Raw genomic sequence first — 20,087 nt, 5'->3', positions numbered from 1 at the left:
TTAAACACAAAACAAAATAGCTCTCATATATATATATATATATATATATTTATATATATATATATATATAATATTGCTCTCATATCTATATATCTATCTATATATATATATATATATATATTTATATATATATATATATATATATAATATTGCTCTCATATCTATATATCTATCTATATATATATATATATATATATATATATATAATAGAGAAAAGTGTAAAGTATTGCATGTAGGCAATAAAAATGTGCATTATAAATATCATACGGGAGATACTGAAATTGAAGAAGGAAACTATGAAAAAGACCTAGGAGTTTATCTTGACTTAGAAATGTCTTCATCTAGACAATGTGGCCTTTTTTATAGCTTCCCCAACAAAGATGCTCGGATATATTGTGAGAAGTGTTGAATTTAAATCAAGGGAAATAATGTTAAAACTTTACAATACATTAGTAAGACCTCACCTAGAATATTGTGTTCAGTTCTGGTCACCTTGTTACAAAAAGCATATTGCTGCTCTAGAAAGAGTGCAAAGAAGAGCAACCAGAATTATCCCGGGTTTAAAAGGCATGTCGTATGCAGACAGGCTCAAAGAATTGAATCTATTCAGTCTTGAACAAAGAAGACCACGCGGCGATCTGATTCAAACATTCAAAATCCTAAAAGGTATAGAGTCAGACAATGTCGACCCAGGGGACTTTTTTGACATGAAAAAAGAAACAAGGACCAGGGGTCACAAATAGAGATTAGATAAAGGGGCATTCAGAACAGAAAACAGGAGGCACTTTTTTTACACAGACAATTGTGAGGATTTGGAACCAACTCCCCAGTAATGTTGTTGAAGCTGACACCCTGAGATCCTTCAAGAAGCTGCTTGATGAGATTCTGGGATCAATAAGCTACTAACAACCAAAGGAGCAAGATGGGCTGAATGGCCTCCTCTCGTTTGTACACTTTCTTATGTTCTTATAATACATTCCAGTTACAACCAATTACATAAAAGCACATTCACAAAAGTGTTTTCATATTCGATTTAAGAATCCAATGTTTCAACCTGCATAATGGTAACTGGAGCGGAAATTCTGGACAAGCTGAATCCTTCTAGGTTTAGTGACAGGTTTACCAACAAGCAAAGAATCGCAATATTCAAGACGAGAGGTTATTAATGCCTGTGTCACCGTCTCTGCATCCCTCATACCCAGAACACGCTTTCATCTGGAAACATTTCTCAAATGATAAGACGCTGTTCTGATACAGAAATCATAAGAAAGCGTGAGGTCCAAGATAACATCCGGGGTCTTCGCTAGTGGAAGCTAAAATGGAATTGCCTCCAAAAATGATATGGACTGGATTACACTTTGCTAAACCTAGTTTGTAGCCACCCAGGATGGGATCTCAGTGAAACACTAGCAGTCCACACGTTTTTAATTGCGTTTGTGAACGATAAGGGAGGAAACAAGCCTCCCATTTCTTGGCAGTTTGATACAGACGACTAGCTCAGATGTTTAATTAAGCACATAGTGCGCGCGCACTATGTAAAATGCCATTTGAAATGATACATATCATATGATAAGCATCCCCAGCGGCACTGTTAGCATCACGTGTGTGTGTGGTTTGATTTGTCGTCCGGGCGACTCCACCTGTATTTCTGTTCTGCAAGTTGCTCTACAACTGGCATCGTCTATAAACGTAACACAGACAAAGGGACTATTTTAATTGCATAGAACATGTTGCAAATTAAACTTCATCAACTGTGTTCATCATTTTCTTTTCATTCTTCTAACTGTTAAAACAATGGGGAAGAATAGCAAAACATTCATTTCAAAGGGAAAGGGACTCTTAATTTATTACACAAGTTATGGCAGTGGCATAACACAGGTGTGTCCAATCATGGCCCCGGAGGGCGATTCCACTCCTGGTCTTTGTTCCAACCCGGTTCTAAATCCTCTAAATAATGTGTGCGCTTCACAGCTGGTTTGAAGGGTGGATGAAGCACGCTTGCCCTCTCATCCTCGTTTACTACACGCGCATATGGGATATTGCATCGATTACCACAAAGGATGTAGGCGTCACAGTTAAAGCAAAGGCTGTGAAAATATTAACAACTGGGCAGCTTCACGTTAAAGTTGGGTTTTAAAAAGTCTCGGTGTGCGAGTTTACCTTTCCAAAATAAAAACCCGCGTGAGAATGATGGAACCCGATTGGACCGTCAATGAAGCCCTCGCGCGGTCTCGACACCTCTTATAAACCCCCAGAGCGCAGTAAGCGAGGATACAGCCTGACTGCAGGGACTGGAGCGACAAGTGGCTGCGGGAAAACAACACCAATGTGTCGGAGCGGGCAGAGGATGATGATGCTGCCGCCTTGCTTACTTGTGGCGTGCTTGCTGCTTGGATTCGGCCGGGCCGCCTTGTCTTGGACCGGGGAGACCCCGCTGCTGCAGCCTGGGAATGCGACTCCCAACCTCGGTGAGCCGTCAGAAAGGAGGCTTACTTTTTTTGTTTGTTTTTCTCTGTGAGTTTGTTTTTAAATGTGCTCAGTTCCACCTGCACTGCACAGTTCCTTCGTTACAAACAGATAGACACGGGGCGTCCTTCTGCAGTGATTCTCTACCGGTTAACTTTGCTTCCTCTCGTTCCTCCCGCTAGACTCCTTCCACACTAACGTCCCAAGCGAGGATGATGACGGCGGCGAGACAGCCTCCACCGGCCCGGCTCTTAAACCGGAGGATCCCGGATTAATCTGCTACGAGGATAGAATGACACTCAAGCTACCCGGCACTGGCGTGAAGGCGCTCCGTGTGCGAGGTGAGGGCGAGGAGGGTCCTCGGCGACTCCATACAACACTTTATTCATATGTACTGGTTTGTTCATCACCAGTTACAACATGGCCCTTTCAGATGGTCGTAATTGAGCTAAAATCAGTGTACCACGTTTTAATGTGTACCACACCCCGTGATGGATGACCTCGCACGATGTTTCTATACTTATTTTAGTGAAGAATCGCCTCCTTCCAGTGGCGAGCCTGGCCGGGTTTTGCAAGTACAGCGTGACGTTTAGTGGGGGCTACAGCTTGTTCACGACGTCATTCAAGGGCTGCAACGTGAAGATACAGGCAAGTTGCTTCAACTCCTTTTTACTGTGGGTTTGGAGAATTCAGAGACTCTGGATCCAACAGGATGCTCCTCAATCACTAGAAATAATTTAATGAATAAATAAATGCTCTTTTGATAATTGGCTACAGTGTTGGGTAGCATGGTAGAAATAGCAGGTAGAGTACATCAAATGGACTGGTTCTGTATTGGTCAGACCGATTTCTCAATTGTGGGAACGGAGGGACCGCATTGAGCAATGAATGCTTTCTGGTTAACCCATGAAGTGTCTTGTGGATTTAACTTGGTAATACCTCTAATTCTAACTAGCTGCAAAAGTAGTCTGTCTTTAGTGTATCAGATTGCATAAATACAGCTTGTGTTTGTTCTCAGAAATGTTGTACTCGCTGGGTTAATACCTCACCATTCCAGACTTCTTAAAGGGAGTTGCTTTGATAGCAGTATTGGCCACCCCTGGTGTTACTGTCTTGTTCCTTTTAGGAAATCAACGGGATCTCCTCCTTCGTGCTCACTGTGTTCTTCGCAAGGACAGGGGGTGCAGGGCTGGTGATGAGGTGTCCACAGAGCACCCCCAAATCTCTCCCCAGCTCAGCCTGTGGGGTCACCACTGTGACCTTTGAACTGCCAGAGGGACCCCTAGGGGAGGTCACAATCACAGGTGAGACCCTGATTGTCAAATGCTGTTCTGCATGTTTAGTGTTCTTCCTGAATCTGAACACAAGGGCTGCAACAAGACACTAATGTCACGACCGTATCGATATGAAGGTGTGGTACGATCTGTATCAATGGGATGGGCTACTTGTAGATGCCTAATCAAATGTTCATTTGATGGCTATTGTTACATTGAGACTGGATCATACCACTATCCCAAGCAGCTATGACACCCCTCATAGCTTGTGTCCAACTATTCAGACCTCTCTCTTTACATTGCGTAGACACCATGATTGTCTGGCCCTGGCTAGAACTACAGCTCCCATCATGCCTATGCACCTGCAGCAATGGTGAGTGATGCTGGGAGCTGTAGTTTAGACTAGTGAGCTATGCTGTGGTCTTGTATCTCGATACAAACTATATCCACCTATTGCAATATCATATCTTGACTCCTTTTAATACACAGTGACTTCTAGTATTTCACATTTGCATGAAGCTTGATATTGCTTCTCATGTTGTGTGTTTTCTCAGACCGGTCTGGTTTGGAGATGCTGATCAAAGACGCCCCAGATGAATGTGCTTTCTACCTGATGAAGGGAGACGGGATGAATGTGCTCACAATCTCTTACTATGCCAAGGATGAAGGCTGTCCTCTTCAAACACAGGTACAAGGTCAAAGCGTGCACTGACTGTCCTTCAATAATCTCAACCGAGGACCAGCGGCCGTTGGCATAAAACCCCTTGGTGAAGCGTAACAAGGATACATTTTTCCCTTGACTGGGATATTGACTCCAATGTTTCAAGCTGTTTTCTGCAACACCCTTGAACTCCAAGGGAGGGAATTCACTTCAGGTGTTTTATAGGAGCAGCCACTGAACAGCACTCAGCCCTGCAGCCCCTATAGCTGGGGCCATTCATAAAAGAAGGCAATTGCACAGGATTTGATGAAAGATGCTTCACTAATTCACAGAATTGCCCTTAACCCATTAAGTACCAACATGTATTTGAACACAAGCTGTATTTGGTACTTTTAGGTGGTTATGGCTAACGGTTACAGTATCAATGTAAAATTAAAACGGGTAGATGAGTTAAATACTCAAGTGAAGCATGTCCTCCAAAGAAGGACAATGAAATGTTAATTTACTACAGCAATTGTGAACTCTGACAGTTAAACTAACCTTTTTGTGCTTTCGCAGTGGTAAAGTCTGCAATTGTAGCTTAATCTAGTCTTTGGCAAATCTGGTGCATGATTGATGTCTGTCCTAGTCCAGTCCAATGTTCCTGCAACCATGTGAATTTATTGATTTACTATTTGGGCAAGAAAAGCTTCTCCCCTGATGCTACTGTAACAGTCTAAAGCCGGCTCAAGGCGCTATTCTAACCTGTCTTCCTCCCAGAACAATACCCTGGTCTTCCATGTGACGTACAAGGACGCGGAGGGACGGCCAGGCTCCATAGAGCAGGGGTGTCTCCCATTCGAACCCCCTGCTGTCTGTGGCCCCACCAGCATGAGTACAGATCTTCCAGAGGGGCCACTAGACCAGGTCTTCATCCTGGGTGAGTCTGCAGTGGGAGGGGCTGGTTTGTAAAGCCTCTTGCTCTTAATCATGAATGGCAGTAACACTGCTACTGCATAGCAGTGTACCCATTCCAGTTTTTACCAAGAGCTTGATTAGGCACTGTGCATAGGGAACAAGCTCAGGTGTCTTAAACTCCTAGTGAACCCAGGAATAGATGGAACTGCTATGTGATGGGAGTGTTATTTCCATCCCTGGTGTCAAAGCTTATAAGAGTTGGAATGGATTTTAGAGATGGTCAGCACTCCTTCTAAGGGGGTGGATGGGGGTCAGTGATCGTGTTGCAGGGAGTGCAGCAAGACTCCTATTGCATAGTAGTTACTATGAGCTTCATTCGCCACAGTGTAGGTATCCAGCTCAGGGGTGTCTTCTTCAACTCCTCGTGAGACTAGTATTGGATCCTTAATTGTACTTGCATAAATCACAGTAGATCCATTGGCAAGTTACCCTCCCAATGGCATGAGTGCTGTAGCTATACCCACCTCCTCCTGTCCTTGTAGATGGGAAGAACAGCCTGGTTGCTGTGAAGGTCAATGGCAGCTGTGGCTATGGGCTGGTCCAGGGGATTGGGAAGAACTACTTTATGGCTCCTTACGATGCTTGTGATGTGCTGAAACAGGTGAGGCTGTCTGTGTGAGCAAGCAGGGACCCCTTCAGACCTAGTCAATTACTATTGGAGCTGTCATTTACAATGTAGTTGAACTTGGCACACCTGTGCATTTCCTGCATATTTGTCTTGCCCACAGTAACAGCACAGCAGTGTGACAGTACAGTGAAATCATGTGTGAAGCATTAGAAACGGTATACAAAAACCAGAGCAGGGTACAACTAACCCTTCAGTTTCCCAGTGAAAGCATGCTAAAGTGTGGTAATGGCTGATCATGCCATGCTTTCACTGAGCCTAGTTCTTGGCAATGGTAAATCATGCATTTTTGTGGGGACTTCTCATTGTGTGTGTAACCCTTATTTCTCTTTGTAGAACATTGACGGCCATGTCCATTACTCGCTGTCCGTTTCGTTCTCTGATGTAAACGAGGTGACTCGCTTGAGGCATATGAAGTGCCGTGTCTTGGCTAAGCGTGAGATCCTCCCTCCTCCCTCTCTCCCTCCCCACCCTGCTGGTGTCTCGGTCTCCTGCAGTGAGGGGTGCATGACGGTGCTGCTGCCTGCCGGTCCCCTCGATCTGGTCAAAGTCAAGGGTGAGTCTGGGGCTGGCTTTTGACTGTCAAAGCCATGATTGTCATTTGAGCACTTGCAAATTGAGACTCGTTCTATCTTCAGCTGCTGAGAGTCATCATGCTTTTGTCTTGGTTTATTGTAATGCTGATTTTATAAACCTATTGACTATCTGTATCTGGGGGGTGTATGGAAGCTTGCTGTGTTTCACACTAACATTTCTACACATGTAGAGAACAGCTGGTCCAATCAACTTGTTCAGGAACTTTGGCACAAGCTATTGAGTGTCTGTATCTGGGGCTGCATGGAGGCAGTCTGTGCTGCATGCAGTGGCTGTAGATCGAGGCTTTGTTACTGATGCTATGATTATATTCAGAACCGTGGCAATGGGTGATGGATGGCCCTAACCCAGGCTTTGTTTTGATCTTTTTGTAGATGACTCCAATAATCTGGTTGGGGTGCAGTCTGCACCAAGTGCTTGTGGCTACACTCTAGAGGAGAAGGATGGAAAGACCGTCTTCACAGTGTCTTACACGGCCCGCCCTGCCCCTCACCTGGGGGTGTTTCAGGTGCAGTTACAGATTGCTAAAGGTGAGACATGCCACCTGGAGGTGTATCTATCCATCTCTTCAGTTATTATAAACCAAATACAAAGTTATCAAACGCTCAATTTCAATGCATGTAATAAATCTGTCCTCCAGAACAGAGATCCAGCCGCTTCTACCCCCATGTCTCACTTGATAGGATGCTGAAAGTCTCTCTCTCTCTCTCTCTCTCCTCAGATGGGACCTTCTCCCAGTTCTACCCCTCCTCCAGCCTGCCCGTGAGTCTCCTCCTGGGAAGCAGAGTTTACCTTGAGCTGCGTCTGATCAACCCCACTGACCCCAGCCTGGTTCTGCTGGTGCACTACTGCATTGCTTACCCACGCTCCTCCAGTGCTGTGTGGGTGCTGCTGTACCAGGGGTGAGTCTGACCATCACACACATGTTCTGAGGTCCTGTCAGACTGCCATAAGCCTTTTTTAACCCAATACCGCTTCTGATTGGATGTCTGTCCCTCAGTTGTCCAAATGTCCTGGATTACGGCAGCTCTGCGTCTCTGCACGTGGACGGCCAGCCCCCCCCACTCCAAATTCAGACGACGCTTCAGTCTCCGAACATTCCAGTTCCTGAGCAGTGGGCTAGCCCTGGACGAGGAGGTGGGTGGGGTATTAATGGGGTGCTGCAGACTGACCTGGCTCTGCACGGGTCTGTATTGCATCAGTAACAACGCTCAACTGCCAGTGTCTTCAGTGGAAATTCCATGACCAGCATTTAGACTCTCAGTCTTTCTGTCTTCTGCATTTTCGATCTCTGTTGTAGTTGAAGACACGGATGGAAATCCTCCAGAGCAGTTGGGTCCATTCCTGGTTTTGCTATTGGTTTAATCGTACACCTGAGCTTGTTTCCTCTACACTCTGGCTGATCAAGCTTGTAGTAAAACCTGGAATGGGTGATGCTGCTGGCAATGGGAGGTCTTTCCATCCCTGTGAAATTCAGTGCCATATGTTTTGACCAAGTCTCTCCTCCCGTGTATCTCAGATCTCCTTCATGTGCTCCACTGAAGTCTGTTCTCCAGGCCAGCGCCGCTGCAATGAGGGTTGCTTTGATGGGAGAGGTGAGTTGCACAATGGATCAAATTGTTCTAGAAAAGGACCAGCGTTGACTCATGATTCTGTTGATTGGGTTCACACGTGTGTGAGAATTAAGGGGGAACACTGTCTTGTGTGTTTTGCATAAGCTGGTAATTGTGGAAGTACACATGCATTAACGTTATCCATAGTTCTAATATTTCAGATACATGTGTTCTATTTGAGCTGTGCTGCTGATGCTTTTTGAACTGCATGGGTTTTATTGTAGTGATTTTGTACTTGCTATCTAGTGCGTCACACTATTGAACAGCAGTTCTATTGGCTTGTACTTCACTCTGGTACATTGTGTTGCTTCTGATTGTCCCAGCATGCTGTATTCTGACCCCAGCACTGTGCCTCTTGTAACTCCTCCTTCAGACACTCCCATCTCGGTCGACCCCAATATGAGACTGCGCTGTGCTGGTAATCCCTGCCCAGGGAGGGTGATGCTGGAGGGAGCCTAGTGAAGGAGCTCAGAGCCCAGGCAGGAAACTCAGCCCTAAGACTACAGTAACCATTTCAAATAAAAAGAAGAAACCCATCTCTTCTGTGCTGTGTCTTCATTGTAACACTCTCTCCACCTCAACACCTGCAAAACAGTCTGGATCTGCCAAACTGGGGGCAAATAGAATTAAGCCTACAATTTATAGGGCTTCACAAAGGATGACAAATGCATGTGAACAAATGTAACCTTTTGAATGCATGGCACCCTTGTATGGGGCTGCTATCTCAACTTTAACTCTGTCTCACCACTTCAAACTCGGCCTCTCTAAATCTGACCTTTGCTTCCTCTCCCTCTGTCTCAGTCTCTCGACTGTCACTCTACCTGAAAATGTAGGTGTTACTCTTGACCCTTCTCTCAACATATGTTTCCTGACACAATTGCTTTCTTTGTACGTAGCATCTACCATATCTGTCCTTTTGTTACTGTTGTATTCCACCCAATTCCTGGTCCAAGCTCTTGTACTCTCCAGATTGGACTTCTCTCTCTCCTCCCCCTCTTCAGCTCATTCAAAACTCTGCTGCTTGTCTTCTGTCCTCTCATGCTTCACTCTGTCTCTGCTGGGATTCAATTTAAAATGCTTGTTCTTGCTTGCTGCCTCTCAGACCCACCTGTTCAGACTGCCCTTGTTGATCTACCCCTCTTATTATGCACTGGACTTACCTGACCTGAGCACCATGTTACTGGATCCTCTGCTAATGCGCTATTCCACTACTAATGTCATTGTAGATATAACTGCATCCTAGTTCACATTATAGTATTATTGCACTAACTGTAAACTACACTATTTAAATATGAAGCTTGCATTGTAACCCTGTACTGCCCTGTAACACCTGCAAGTCTGCTTCGATAAAGGTGTCTACAAAATAAACTGCAGTACAAAAATATTTTGATTTGTGCATTTGAAGACCAACAGCAGGAAGTAAAGCGAGAGAGGCAGAGAGTGAGTAAGTGTGTGAACCTCCAGGGTTTGATGATGTAATATTTAACTGGATGGTGTGTCTGTGAAATGGCCAGGACTTGCTTTTAAAGGTATAAACAGCAGTGCAGGGTGACCTGGTCATGCATGGAGATTACAATACTCCTGGACACTGTGCTGGGCTCTGGTCGTGCTTGTAGATTACAGTACTCCTGGACACTGTGCTGGGCTCTGGTAGTCCCAGAAGGGCATCTGTAAACAGAGAATAGTTAAATGCTGGTAATGTATAGTGAGTGCCCCCTGCTGGTGGACAGAGGAGCAGTCCAGTTCATCAGGTTATCTATAAAAAGCAACTTCCCACCACTACACACTCACACACACACACACACCAGGGATGAAAATACAATGCAATATAAAGCGCCCTCCATTCACGCCATGGCATCCCACAGTGCTGTCCAAAGTTAAACACAAAACAAAATAGCTCTCATATATATATATATATATATATATATATATATATTTATATATATATATATATATAATATTGCTCTCATATCTATATATCTATCTATATATATATATATATATATATTTATATATATATATATATATATATATATAATATTGCTCTCATATCTATATATCTATCTATATATATATATATATATATATATATATATATATATATATATATATATATATATATATATAATAGAGAAAAGTGTAAAGTATTGCATGTAGGCAATAAAAATGTGCATTATAAATATCATACGGGAGATACTGAAATTGAAGAAGGAAACTATGAAAAAGACCTAGGAGTTTATCTTGACTTAGAAATGTCTTCATCTAGACAATGTGGCCTTTTTTATAGCTTCCCCAACAAAGATGCTCGGATATATTGTGAGAAGTGTTGAATTTAAATCAAGGGAAATAATGTTAAAACTTTACAATACATTAGTAAGACCTCACCTAGAATATTGTGTTCAGTTCTGGTCACCTTGTTACAAAAAGCATATTGCTGCTCTAGAAAGAGTGCAAAGAAGAGCAACCAGAATTATCCCGGGTTTAAAAGGCATGTCGTATGCAGACAGGCTCAAAGAATTGAATCTATTCAGTCTTGAACAAAGAAGACCACGCGGCGATCTGATTCAAACATTCAAAATCCTAAAAGGTATAGAGTCAGACAATGTCGACCCAGGGGACTTTTTTGACATGAAAAAAGAAACAAGGACCAGGGGTCACAAATAGAGATTAGATAAAGGGGCATTCAGAACAGAAAACAGGAGGCACTTTTTTTACACAGACAATTGTGAGGATTTGGAACCAACTCCCCAGTAATGTTGTTGAAGCTGACACCCTGAGATCCTTCAAGAAGCTGCTTGATGAGATTCTGGGATCAATAAGCTACTAACAACCAAAGGAGCAAGATGGGCTGAATGGCCTCCTCTCGTTTGTACACTTTCTTATGTTCTTATAATACATTCCAGTTACAACCAATTACATAAAAGCACATTCACAAAAGTGTTTTCATATTCGATTTAAGAATCCAATGTTTCAACCTGCATAATGGTAACTGGAGCGGAAATTCTGGACAAGCTGAATCCTTCTAGGTTTAGTGACAGGTTTACCAACAAGCAAAGAATCGCAATATTCAAGACGAGAGGTTATTAATGCCTGTGTCACCGTCTCTGCATCCCTCATACCCAGAACACGCTTTCATCTGGAAACATTTCTCAAATGATAAGACGCTGTTCTGATACAGAAATCATAAGAAAGCGTGAGGTCCAAGATAACATCCGGGGTCTTCGCTAGTGGAAGCTAAAATGGAATTGCCTCCAAAAATGATATGGACTGGATTACACTTTGCTAAACCTAGTTTGTAGCCACCCAGGATGGGATCTCAGTGAAACACTAGCAGTCCACACGTTTTTAATTGCGTTTGTGAACGATAAGGGAGGAAACAAGCCTCCCATTTCTTGGCAGTTTGATACAGACGACTAGCTCAGATGTTTAATTAAGCACATAGTGCGCGCGCACTATGTAAAATGCCATTTGAAATGATACATATCATATGATAAGCATCCCCAGCGGCACTGTTAGCATCACGTGTGTGTGTGGTTTGATTTGTCGGCCGGGCGACTCCACCTGTATTTCTGTTCTGCAAGTTGCTCTACAACTGGCATCGTCTATAAACGTAACACAGACAAAGGGACTATTTTAATTGCATAGAACATGTTGCAAATTAAACTTCATCAACTGTGTTCATCATTTTCTTTTCATTCTTCTAACTGTTAAAACAATGGGGAAGAATAGCAAAACATTCATTTCAAAGGGAAAGGGACTCTTAATTTATTACACAAGTTATGGCAGTGGCATAACACAGGTGTGTCCAATCATGGCCCCGGAGGGCGATTCCACTCCTGGTCTTTGTTCCAACCCGGTTCTAAATCCTCTAAATAATGTGTGCGCTTCACAGCTGGTTTGAAGGGTGGATGAAGCACGCTTGCCCTCTCAGCCTCGTTTACTACACGCGCATATGGGATATTGCATCGATTACCACAAAGGATGTAGGCGTCACAGTTAAAGCAAAGGCTGTGAAAATATTAACAACTGGGCAGCTTCACGTTAAAGTTGGGTTTTAAAAAGTCTCGGTGTGCGAGTTTACCTTTCCAAAATAAAAACCCGCGTGAGAATGATGGAACCCGATTGGACCGTCAATGAAGCCCTCGCGCGGTCTCGACACCTCTTATAAACCCCCAGAGCGCAGTAAGCGAGGATACAGCCTGACTGCAGGGACTGGAGCGACAAGTGGCTGCGGGAAAACAACACCAATGTGTCGGAGCGGGCAGAGGATGATGATGCTGCCGCCTTGCTTACTTGTGGCGTGCTTGCTGCTTGGATTCGGCCGGGCCGCCTTGTCTTGGACCGGGGAGACCCCGCTGCTGCAGCCTGGGAATGCGACTCCCAACCTCGGTGAGCCGTCAGAAAGGAGGCTTACTTTTTTTGTTTGTTTTTCTCTGTGAGTTTGTTTTTAAATGTGCTCAGTTCCACCTGCACTGCACAGTTCCTTCGTTACAAACAGATAGACACGGGGCGTCCTTCTGCAGTGATTCTCTACCGGTTAACTTTGCTTCCTCTCGTTCCTCCCGCTAGACTCCTTCCACACTAACGTCCCAAGCGAGGATGATGACGGCGGCGAGACAGCCTCCACCGGCCCGGCTCTTAAACCGGAGGATCCCGGATTAATCTGCTACGAGGATAGAATGACACTCAAGCTACCCGGCACTGGCGTGAAGGCGCTCCGTGTGCGAGGTGAGGGCGAGGAGGGTCCTCGGCGACTCCATACAACACTTTATTCATATGTACTGGTTTGTTCATCACCAGTTACAACATGGCCCTTTCAGATGGTCGTAATTGAGCTAAAATCAGTGTACCACGTTTTAATGTGTACCACACCCCGTGATGGATGACCTCGCACGATGTTTCTATACTTATTTTAGTGAAGAATCGCCTCCTTCCAGTGGCGAGCCTGGCCGGGTTTTGCAAGTACAGCGTGACGTTTAGTGGGGGCTACAGCTTGTTCACGACGTCATTCAAGGGCTGCAACGTGAAGATACAGGCAAGTTGCTTCAACTCCTTTTTACTGTGGGTTTGGAGAATTCAGAGACTCTGGATCCAACAGGATGCTCCTCAATCACTAGAAATAATTTAATGAATAAATAAATGCTCTTTTAATAATTGGCTACAGTGTTGGGTAGCATGGTAGAAATAGCAGGTAGAGTACATCAAATGGACTGGTTCTGTATTGGTCAGACCGATTTCTCAATTGTGGGAACGGAGGGACCGCATTGAGCAATGAATGCTTTCTGGTTAACCCATGAAGTGTCTTGTGGATTTAACTTGGTAATACCTCTAATTCTAACTAGCTGCAAAAGTAGTCTGTCTTTAGTGTATCAGATTGCATAAATACAGCTTGTGTTTGTTCTCAGAAATGTTGTACTCGCTGGGTTAATACCTCACCATTCCAGACTTCTTAAAGGGAGTTGCTTTGATAGCAGTATTGGCCACCCCTGGTGTTACTGTCTTGTTCCTTTTAGGAAATCAACGGGATCTCCTCCTTCGTGCTCACTGTGTTCTTCGCAAGGACAGGGGGTGCAGGGCTGGTGATGAGGTGTCCACAGAGCACCCCCAAATCTCTCCCCAGCTCAGCCTGTGGGGTCACCACTGTGACCTTTGAACTGCCAGAGGGACCCCTAGGGGAGGTCACAATCACAGGTGAGACCCTGATTGTCAAATGCTGTTCTGCATGTTTAGTGTTCTTCCTGAATCTGAACACAAGGGCTGCAACAAGACACTAATGTCACGACCGTATCGATATGAAGGTGTGGTACGATCTGTATCAATGGGATGGGCTACTTGTAGATGCCTAATCAAATGTTCATTTGATGGCTATTGTTACATTGAGACTGGATCATACCACTATCCCAAGCAGCTATGACACCCCTCATAGCTTGTGTCCAACTATTCAGACCTCTCTCTTTACATTGCGTAGACACCATGATTGTCTGGCCCTGGCTAGAACTACAGCTCCCATCATGCCTATGCACCTGCAGCAATGGTGAGTGATGCTGGGAGCTGTAGTTTAGACTAGTGAGCTATGCTGTGGTCTTGTATCTCGATACAAACTATATCCACCTATTGCAATATCATATCTTGACTCCTTTTAATACACAGTGACTTCTAGTATTTCACATTTGCATGAAGCTTGATATTGCTTCTCATATTGTGTGTGTTCTCAGACCGGTCTGGTTTGGAGATGCTGATCAAAGACGCCCCAGATGAATGTGCTTTCTACCTGATGAAGGGAGACGGGATGAATGTGCTCACAATCTCTTACTATGCCAAGGATGAAGGCTGTCCTCTTCAAACACAGGTACAAGGTCAAAGCGTGCACTGACTGTCCTTCAATAATCTCAACCGAGGACCAGCGGCCGTTGGCATAAAACCCCTTGGTGAAGCGTAACAAGGATACATTTTTCCCTTGACTGGGATATTGACTCCAATGTTTCAAGCTGTTTTCTGCAACACCCTTGAACTCCAAGGGAGGGAATTCACTTCAGGTGTTTTATAGGAGCAGCCACTGAACAGCACTCAGCCCTGCAGCCCCTATAGCTGGGGCCATTCATAAAAGAAGGCAATTGCACAGGATTTGATGAAAGATGCTTCACTAATTCACAGAATTGCCCTTAACCCATTAAGTACCAACATGTATTTGAACACAAGCTGTATTTGGTACTTTTAGGTGGTTATGGCTAACGGTTACAGTATCAATGTAAAATTAAAACGGGTAGATGAGTTAAATACTCAAGTGAAGCATGTCCTCCAAAGAAGGACAATGAAATGTTAATTTACTACAGCAATTGTGAACTCTGACAGTTAAACTAACCTTTTTGTGCTTTCGCAGTGGTAAAGTCTGCAATTGTAGCTTAATCTAGTCTTTGGCAAATCTGGTGCATGATTGATGTCTGTCCTAGTCCAGTCCAATGTTCCTGCAACCATGTGAATTTATTGATTTACTATTTGGGCAAGAAAAGCTTCTCCCCTGATGCTACTGTAACAGTCTAAAGCCGGCTCAAGGCGCTATTCTAACCTGTCTTCCTCCCAGAACAATACCCTGGTCTTCCATGTGACGTACAAGGACGCGGAGGGACGGCCAGGCTCCATAGAGCAGGGGTGTCTCCCATTCGAACCCCCTGCTGTCTGTGGCCCCACCAGCATGAGTACAGATCTTCCAGAGGGGCCACTAGACCAGGTCTTCATCCTGGGTGAGTCTGCAGTGGGAGGGGCTGGTTTGTAAAGCCTCTTGCTCTTAATCATGAATGGCAGTAACACTGCTACTGCATAGCAGTGTACCCATTCCAGTTTTTACCAAGAGCTTGATTAGGCACTGTGCATAGGGAACAAGCTCAGGTGTCTTAAACTCCTAGTGAACCCAGGAATAGATGGAACTGCTATGTGATGGGAGTGTTATTTCCATCCCTGGTGTCAAAGCTTATAAGAGTTGGAATGGATTTTAGAGATGGTCAGCACTCCTTCTAAGGGGGTGGATGGGGGTCAGTGATCGTGTTGCAGGGAGTGCAGCAAGACTCCTATTGCATAGTAGTTACTATGAGCTTCATTCGCCACAGTGTAGGTATCCAGCTCAGGGGTGTCTTCTTCAACTCCTCGTGAGACTAGTATTGGATCCTTAATTGTACTTGCATAAATCACAGTAGATCCATTGGCAAGTTACCCTCCCAATGGCATGAGTGCTGTAGCTATACCCACCTCCTCCTGTCCTTGTAGATGGGAAGAACAGCCTGGTTGCTGTGAAGGTCAATGGCAGCTGTGGCTATGGGCTGGTCCAGGGGATTGGGAAGAACTACTTTATGGCTCCTTACGATGCTTGTGATGTGCTGAAACAGGTGAGGCTGTCTGTGTGAGCAAGCAGGGACCCCTTCAGACCTAGTCAATTACTATTGGAGCTGTCATTTACAATGTAGTTGAACTTGGCACACCTGTGCATTTCCTGCATATTTGTCTTGCCCACAGTAACAGCACAGCAGTGTGACAGTACAGTGAAATCATGTGTGAAGCATTAGAAACGGTATACAAAAACCAGAGCAGGGTACAACTAACCCTTCAGTTTCCCAGTGAAAGCATGCTAAAGTGTGGTAATGGCTGATCATGCCATGCTTTCACTGAGCCTAGTTCTTGGCAATGGTAAATCATGCATTTTTGTGGGGACTTCTCATTGTGTGTGTAACCCTTATTTCTCTTTGTAGAACATTGACGGCCATGTCCATTACTCGCTGTCCGTTTCGTTCTCTGATGTAAACGAGGTGACTCGCTTGAGGCATATGAAGTGCCGTGTCTTGGCTAAGCGTGAGATCCTCCCTCCTCCCTCTCTCCCTCCCCACCCTGCTGGTGTCTCGGTCTCCTGCAGTGAGGGGTGCATGACGGTGCTGCTGCCTGCCGGTCCCCTCGATCTGGTCAAAGTCAAGGGTGAGTCTGGGGCTGGCTTTTGACTGTCAAAGCCATGATTGTCATTTGAGCACTTGCAAATTGAGACTCGTTCTATCTTCAGCTGCTGAGAGTCATCATGCTTTTGTCTTGGTTTATTGTAATGCTGATTTTATAAACCTATTGACTATCTGTATCTGGGGGGTGTATGGAAGCTTGCTGTGTTTCACACTAACATTTCTACACATGTAGAGAACAGCTGGTCCAATCAACTTGTTCAGGAACTTTGGCACAAGCTATTGAGTGTCTGTATCTGGGGCTGCATGGAGGCAGTCTGTGCTGCATGCAGTGGCTGTAGATCGAGGCTTTGTTACTGATGCTATGATTATATTCAGAACCGTGGCAATGGGTGATGGATGGCCCTAACCCAGGCTTTGTTTTGATCTTTTTGTAGATGACTCCAATAATCTGGTTGGGGTGCAGTCTGCACCAAGTGCTTGTGGCTACACTCTAGAGGAGAAGGATGGAAAGACCGTCTTCACAGTGTCTTACACGGCCCGCCCTGCCCCTCACCTGGGGGTGTTTCAGGTGCAGTTACAGATTGCTAAAGGTGAGACATGCCACCTGGAGGTGTATCTATCCATCTCTTCAGTTATTATAAACCAAATACAAAGTTATCAAACGCTCAATTTCAATGCATGTAATAAATCTGTCCTCCAGAACAGAGATCCAGCCGCTTCTACCCCCATGTCTCACTTGATAGGATGCTGAAAGTCTCTCTCTCTCTCTCTCTCTCTCCTCAGATGGGACCTTCTCCCAGTTCTACCCCTCCTCCAGCCTGCCCGTGAGTCTCCTCCTGGGAAGCAGAGTTTACCTTGAGCTGCGTCTGATCAACCCCACTGACCCCAGCCTGGTTCTGCTGGTGCACTACTGCATTGCTTACCCACGCTCCTCCAGTGCTGTGTGGGTGCTGCTGTACCAGGGGTGAGTCTGACCATCACACACATGTTCTGAGGTCCTGTCAGACTGCCATAAGCCTTTTTTAACCCAATACCGCTTCTGATTGGATGTCTGTCCCTCAGTTGTCCAAATGTCCTGGATTACGGCAGCTCTGCGTCTCTGCACGTGGACGGCCAGCCCCCCCCACTCCAAATTCAGACGACGCTTCAGTCTCCGAACATTCCAGTTCCTGAGCAGTGGGCTAGCCCTGGACGAGGAGGTGGGTGGGGTATTAATGGGGTGCTGCAGACTGACCTGGCTCTGCACGGGTCTGTATTGCATCAGTAACAACGCTCAACTGCCAGTGTCTTCAGTGGAAATTCCATGACCAGCATTTAGACTCTCGGTCTTTCTGTCTTCTGCATTTTCGATCTCTGTTGTAGTTGAAGACACGGATGGAAATCCTCCAGAGCAGTTGGGTCCATTCCTGGTTTTGCTATTGGTTTAATCGTACACCTGAGCTTGTTTCCTCTACACTCTGGCTGATCAAGCTTGTAGTAAAACCTGGAATGGGTGATGCTGCTGGCAATGGGAGGTCTTTCCATCCCTGTGAAATTCAGTGCCATATGCTTTGACCAAGTCTCTCCTCCTCCCGTGTATCTCAGATCTCCTTCATGTGCTCCACTGAAGTCTGTTCTCCAGACCAGCGCCGCTGCAATGAGGGTTGCTTTGATGGGAGAGGTGAGTTGCACAATGGATCAAATCCTTCTAGGAAAGGACCAGCGTTGACTCGGGATTCTGTTGATTGGGTTCACACGTGTGTGAGAATTAAGGGGGAACACTGTCTTGTGTGTGTTGCATCATAGCTGGTAATTGTGCAAGTACACATGCATTAATTTTATCCATAGTTCTAATATTTCAGATACATGTGTTGTATTTGAGCTGCTCTGCTGATGCATTTTTGAACTGCATGGGTTTTACTGTAGTGATTTTGTACTTGCTATCTAGTGCGTCACACTATTGAACAGCAGTTCTATTGGCTTGTACTTCACTCTGGTACATTGTGTTGCTTCTGATTGTCCCAGCATGCTGTATTCTGACCCCAGCACTGTGCCTCTTGTAACTCCTCCTTCAGACACTCCCATCTCAGTCGACCCCAATATGAGACTGCGCTGTGCTGGTAATCCCTGCCCAGGGAGGGTGATGCTGGAGGGAGCCTAGTGAAGGAGCTCAGAGCCCAGGCAGGTAACTCAGCCCTAAGACTACAGTAACCATTTCAAATAAAAAGAACCATCCCATCTCTTCTGTGCCGTGTCTTCATTGTAACACTCTCTCCACCTCAACACCTGCAAAACAGTCTGGATCTGCCAAACTGGGGGCAAATAGAATTAAGTCTACAATTTATAGGGGTTCACAAAGTATGACAAATGCATGTGAACAAATGTATCCTTTTGAATGCATGGCACCCTTGTATGGGGCTGCTATCTCAACTTTAACTCTGTCTCACCACTTCAAACTCGGCCTCTCTAAATCTGACCTTTGCTTCCTCTCCCTCTGTCTCAGTCTCTCGACTGTCACTCTACCTGAAAATGTAGGTGTTACTCTTGACCCTTCTCTCAACATATGTTTCCTGACACAATTGCTTTCTTTGTATGTAGCATCTACCATATCTGTCCTTTTGTTACTGTTGTATTCCACCCAATTCCTGGTCCAAGCTCTTGTACTCTCCAGATTGGACTTCTCTCTCTCCTCCCCCTCTTCAGCTCATTCAAAACTCTGCTGCTTGTCTTCTGTCCTCTCATGCTTCACTCTGTCTCTGCTGGGATTCAATTTAAAATGCTTGTTCTTGCTTGCTGCCTCTCAGACCCACCTGTTCAGACTGCCCTTGTTGATCTACCCCTCTTATTATGCACTGGACTTACCTGACCTGAGCACCATGTTACTGGATCCTCTGCTAATGCGCTATTCCACTACTAATGTCATTGTAGATATAACTGCATCCTAGTTCACACTGTAGTCTAGTAGTATTATTGCACTAACTGTAAACTACACTATTTAAATATGAAGCTTGCATTGTAACACCTGCAAGTCTCCTTGGATAAAGGTGTCTACAAAATAAACTGCAGAACAAAAATATTTTGATTTGTGCATTTGAAGACCGACAGCAGGCAGTAAAGTGAGAGGCAGAGAGTGAGTAAGTGTGTGAACCTCCAGGGTTTGATGTAATATTTAAATGGATGGTGTGTCTGTGAAATGGCCAGGACCTGCTTGTAAAAGTAAGATAGGGTATAAACAGCAGTGCAGGTAGTAAGGTAGGGTATAAACAACAGTGCAGGGTGACCTGGTTGTGCTTGTAAATTACAGTACTGGACACTGCTGGGATCTGGTAGTACTTGTAGATTACAGTACTGGACACTGTGCTGGGCTCTGGTTGTGCTTGTAGATTACAGTACTAGCTACTATGATGGGGCTCTGGTAGTCCCACAAGGGCATCTGTAAACCAAGAGTAGTTAAATGCTGGTAATGTATAGTGAGTGCCT

The 20,087-nt window shown here is 45.0% G+C and overlaps 3 protein-coding genes across 3 annotated transcripts; all 3 read left to right on the top strand.

Moving 5' to 3' along the window:
- The first annotated feature begins 2,197 nt into the window (after positions 1 to 2,197).
- On the top strand, positions 2,198 to 8,726 carry LOC131699593 (uncharacterized). Its single transcript, XM_058996682.1, has 13 exons — positions 2,198 to 2,468; positions 2,649 to 2,807; positions 2,996 to 3,180; positions 3,593 to 3,770; positions 4,295 to 4,428; positions 5,161 to 5,320; positions 5,841 to 5,959; positions 6,320 to 6,539; positions 6,952 to 7,107; positions 7,299 to 7,479; positions 7,578 to 7,714; positions 8,097 to 8,172; positions 8,564 to 8,726. Exons 1-12 carry the CDS (start codon positions 2,213 to 2,215, stop codon positions 8,117 to 8,119), a joined length of 1,908 nt encoding a protein of 635 aa, XP_058852665.1. The 5' UTR covers positions 2,198 to 2,212; the 3' UTR covers positions 8,120 to 8,172; positions 8,564 to 8,726.
- Positions 8,727 to 12,308: 3,582 nt separating this feature from the next.
- Positions 12,309 to 13,333, top strand: LOC131699688 (uncharacterized). Its single transcript, XM_058997276.1, has 3 exons — positions 12,309 to 12,579; positions 12,760 to 12,918; positions 13,107 to 13,333. Exons 1-3 carry the CDS (start codon positions 12,324 to 12,326, stop codon positions 13,316 to 13,318), a joined length of 627 nt encoding a protein of 208 aa, XP_058853259.1. The 5' UTR covers positions 12,309 to 12,323; the 3' UTR covers positions 13,319 to 13,333.
- A 32-nt stretch (positions 13,334 to 13,365) lies between these two features.
- LOC117413051 (uncharacterized) lies at positions 13,366 to 18,845 on the top strand. Its single transcript, XM_058996679.1, has 11 exons — positions 13,366 to 13,386; positions 13,704 to 13,881; positions 14,406 to 14,539; positions 15,272 to 15,431; positions 15,952 to 16,070; positions 16,431 to 16,650; positions 17,063 to 17,218; positions 17,412 to 17,592; positions 17,691 to 17,827; positions 18,213 to 18,288; positions 18,683 to 18,845. Exons 1-10 carry the CDS (start codon positions 13,366 to 13,368, stop codon positions 18,233 to 18,235), a joined length of 1,329 nt encoding a protein of 442 aa, XP_058852662.1. The 3' UTR covers positions 18,236 to 18,288; positions 18,683 to 18,845.
- Positions 18,846 to 20,087: the final 1,242 nt, after the last annotated feature.

Source organism: Acipenser ruthenus, chromosome 23 (genome assembly GCF_902713425.1).
Source record: "Acipenser ruthenus chromosome 23, fAciRut3.2 maternal haplotype, whole genome shotgun sequence".
Lineage (NCBI taxonomy): Eukaryota > Metazoa > Chordata > Actinopteri > Acipenseriformes > Acipenseridae > Acipenser > Acipenser ruthenus.
Note: the sequence above shows the minus strand (reverse complement) of the source record. Positions and strands in the feature narration are given on the sequence as shown.

Coding starts and splice junctions, on each gene's coding strand:
- LOC131699593 (XM_058996682.1), top strand. CDS start 2,213: ATGAAGCCCTCGCGCGGTCTCGACACCTCTTATAAACCCCCAGAGCGC. Junction 2,469..2,648: donor GAATGCGACTCCCAACCTCG/GTGAGCCGTCAG, acceptor TCCTCCCGCTAG/ACTCCTTCCACACTAACGTC. Junction 7,108..7,298: donor GCAGTTACAGATTGCTAAAG/GTGAGACATGCC, acceptor CTCTCTCCTCAG/ATGGGACCTTCTCCCAGTTC.
- LOC131699688 (XM_058997276.1), top strand. CDS start 12,324: ATGAAGCCCTCGCGCGGTCTCGACACCTCTTATAAACCCCCAGAGCGC. Junction 12,580..12,759: donor GAATGCGACTCCCAACCTCG/GTGAGCCGTCAG, acceptor TCCTCCCGCTAG/ACTCCTTCCACACTAACGTC. Junction 12,919..13,106: donor GAAGGCGCTCCGTGTGCGAG/GTGAGGGCGAGG, acceptor TACTTATTTTAG/TGAAGAATCGCCTCCTTCCA.
- LOC117413051 (XM_058996679.1), top strand. CDS start 13,366: ATGGTAGAAATAGCAGGTAGA. Junction 16,651..17,062: donor CGATCTGGTCAAAGTCAAGG/GTGAGTCTGGGG, acceptor ATCTTTTTGTAG/ATGACTCCAATAATCTGGTT. Junction 17,219..17,411: donor GCAGTTACAGATTGCTAAAG/GTGAGACATGCC, acceptor CTCTCTCCTCAG/ATGGGACCTTCTCCCAGTTC.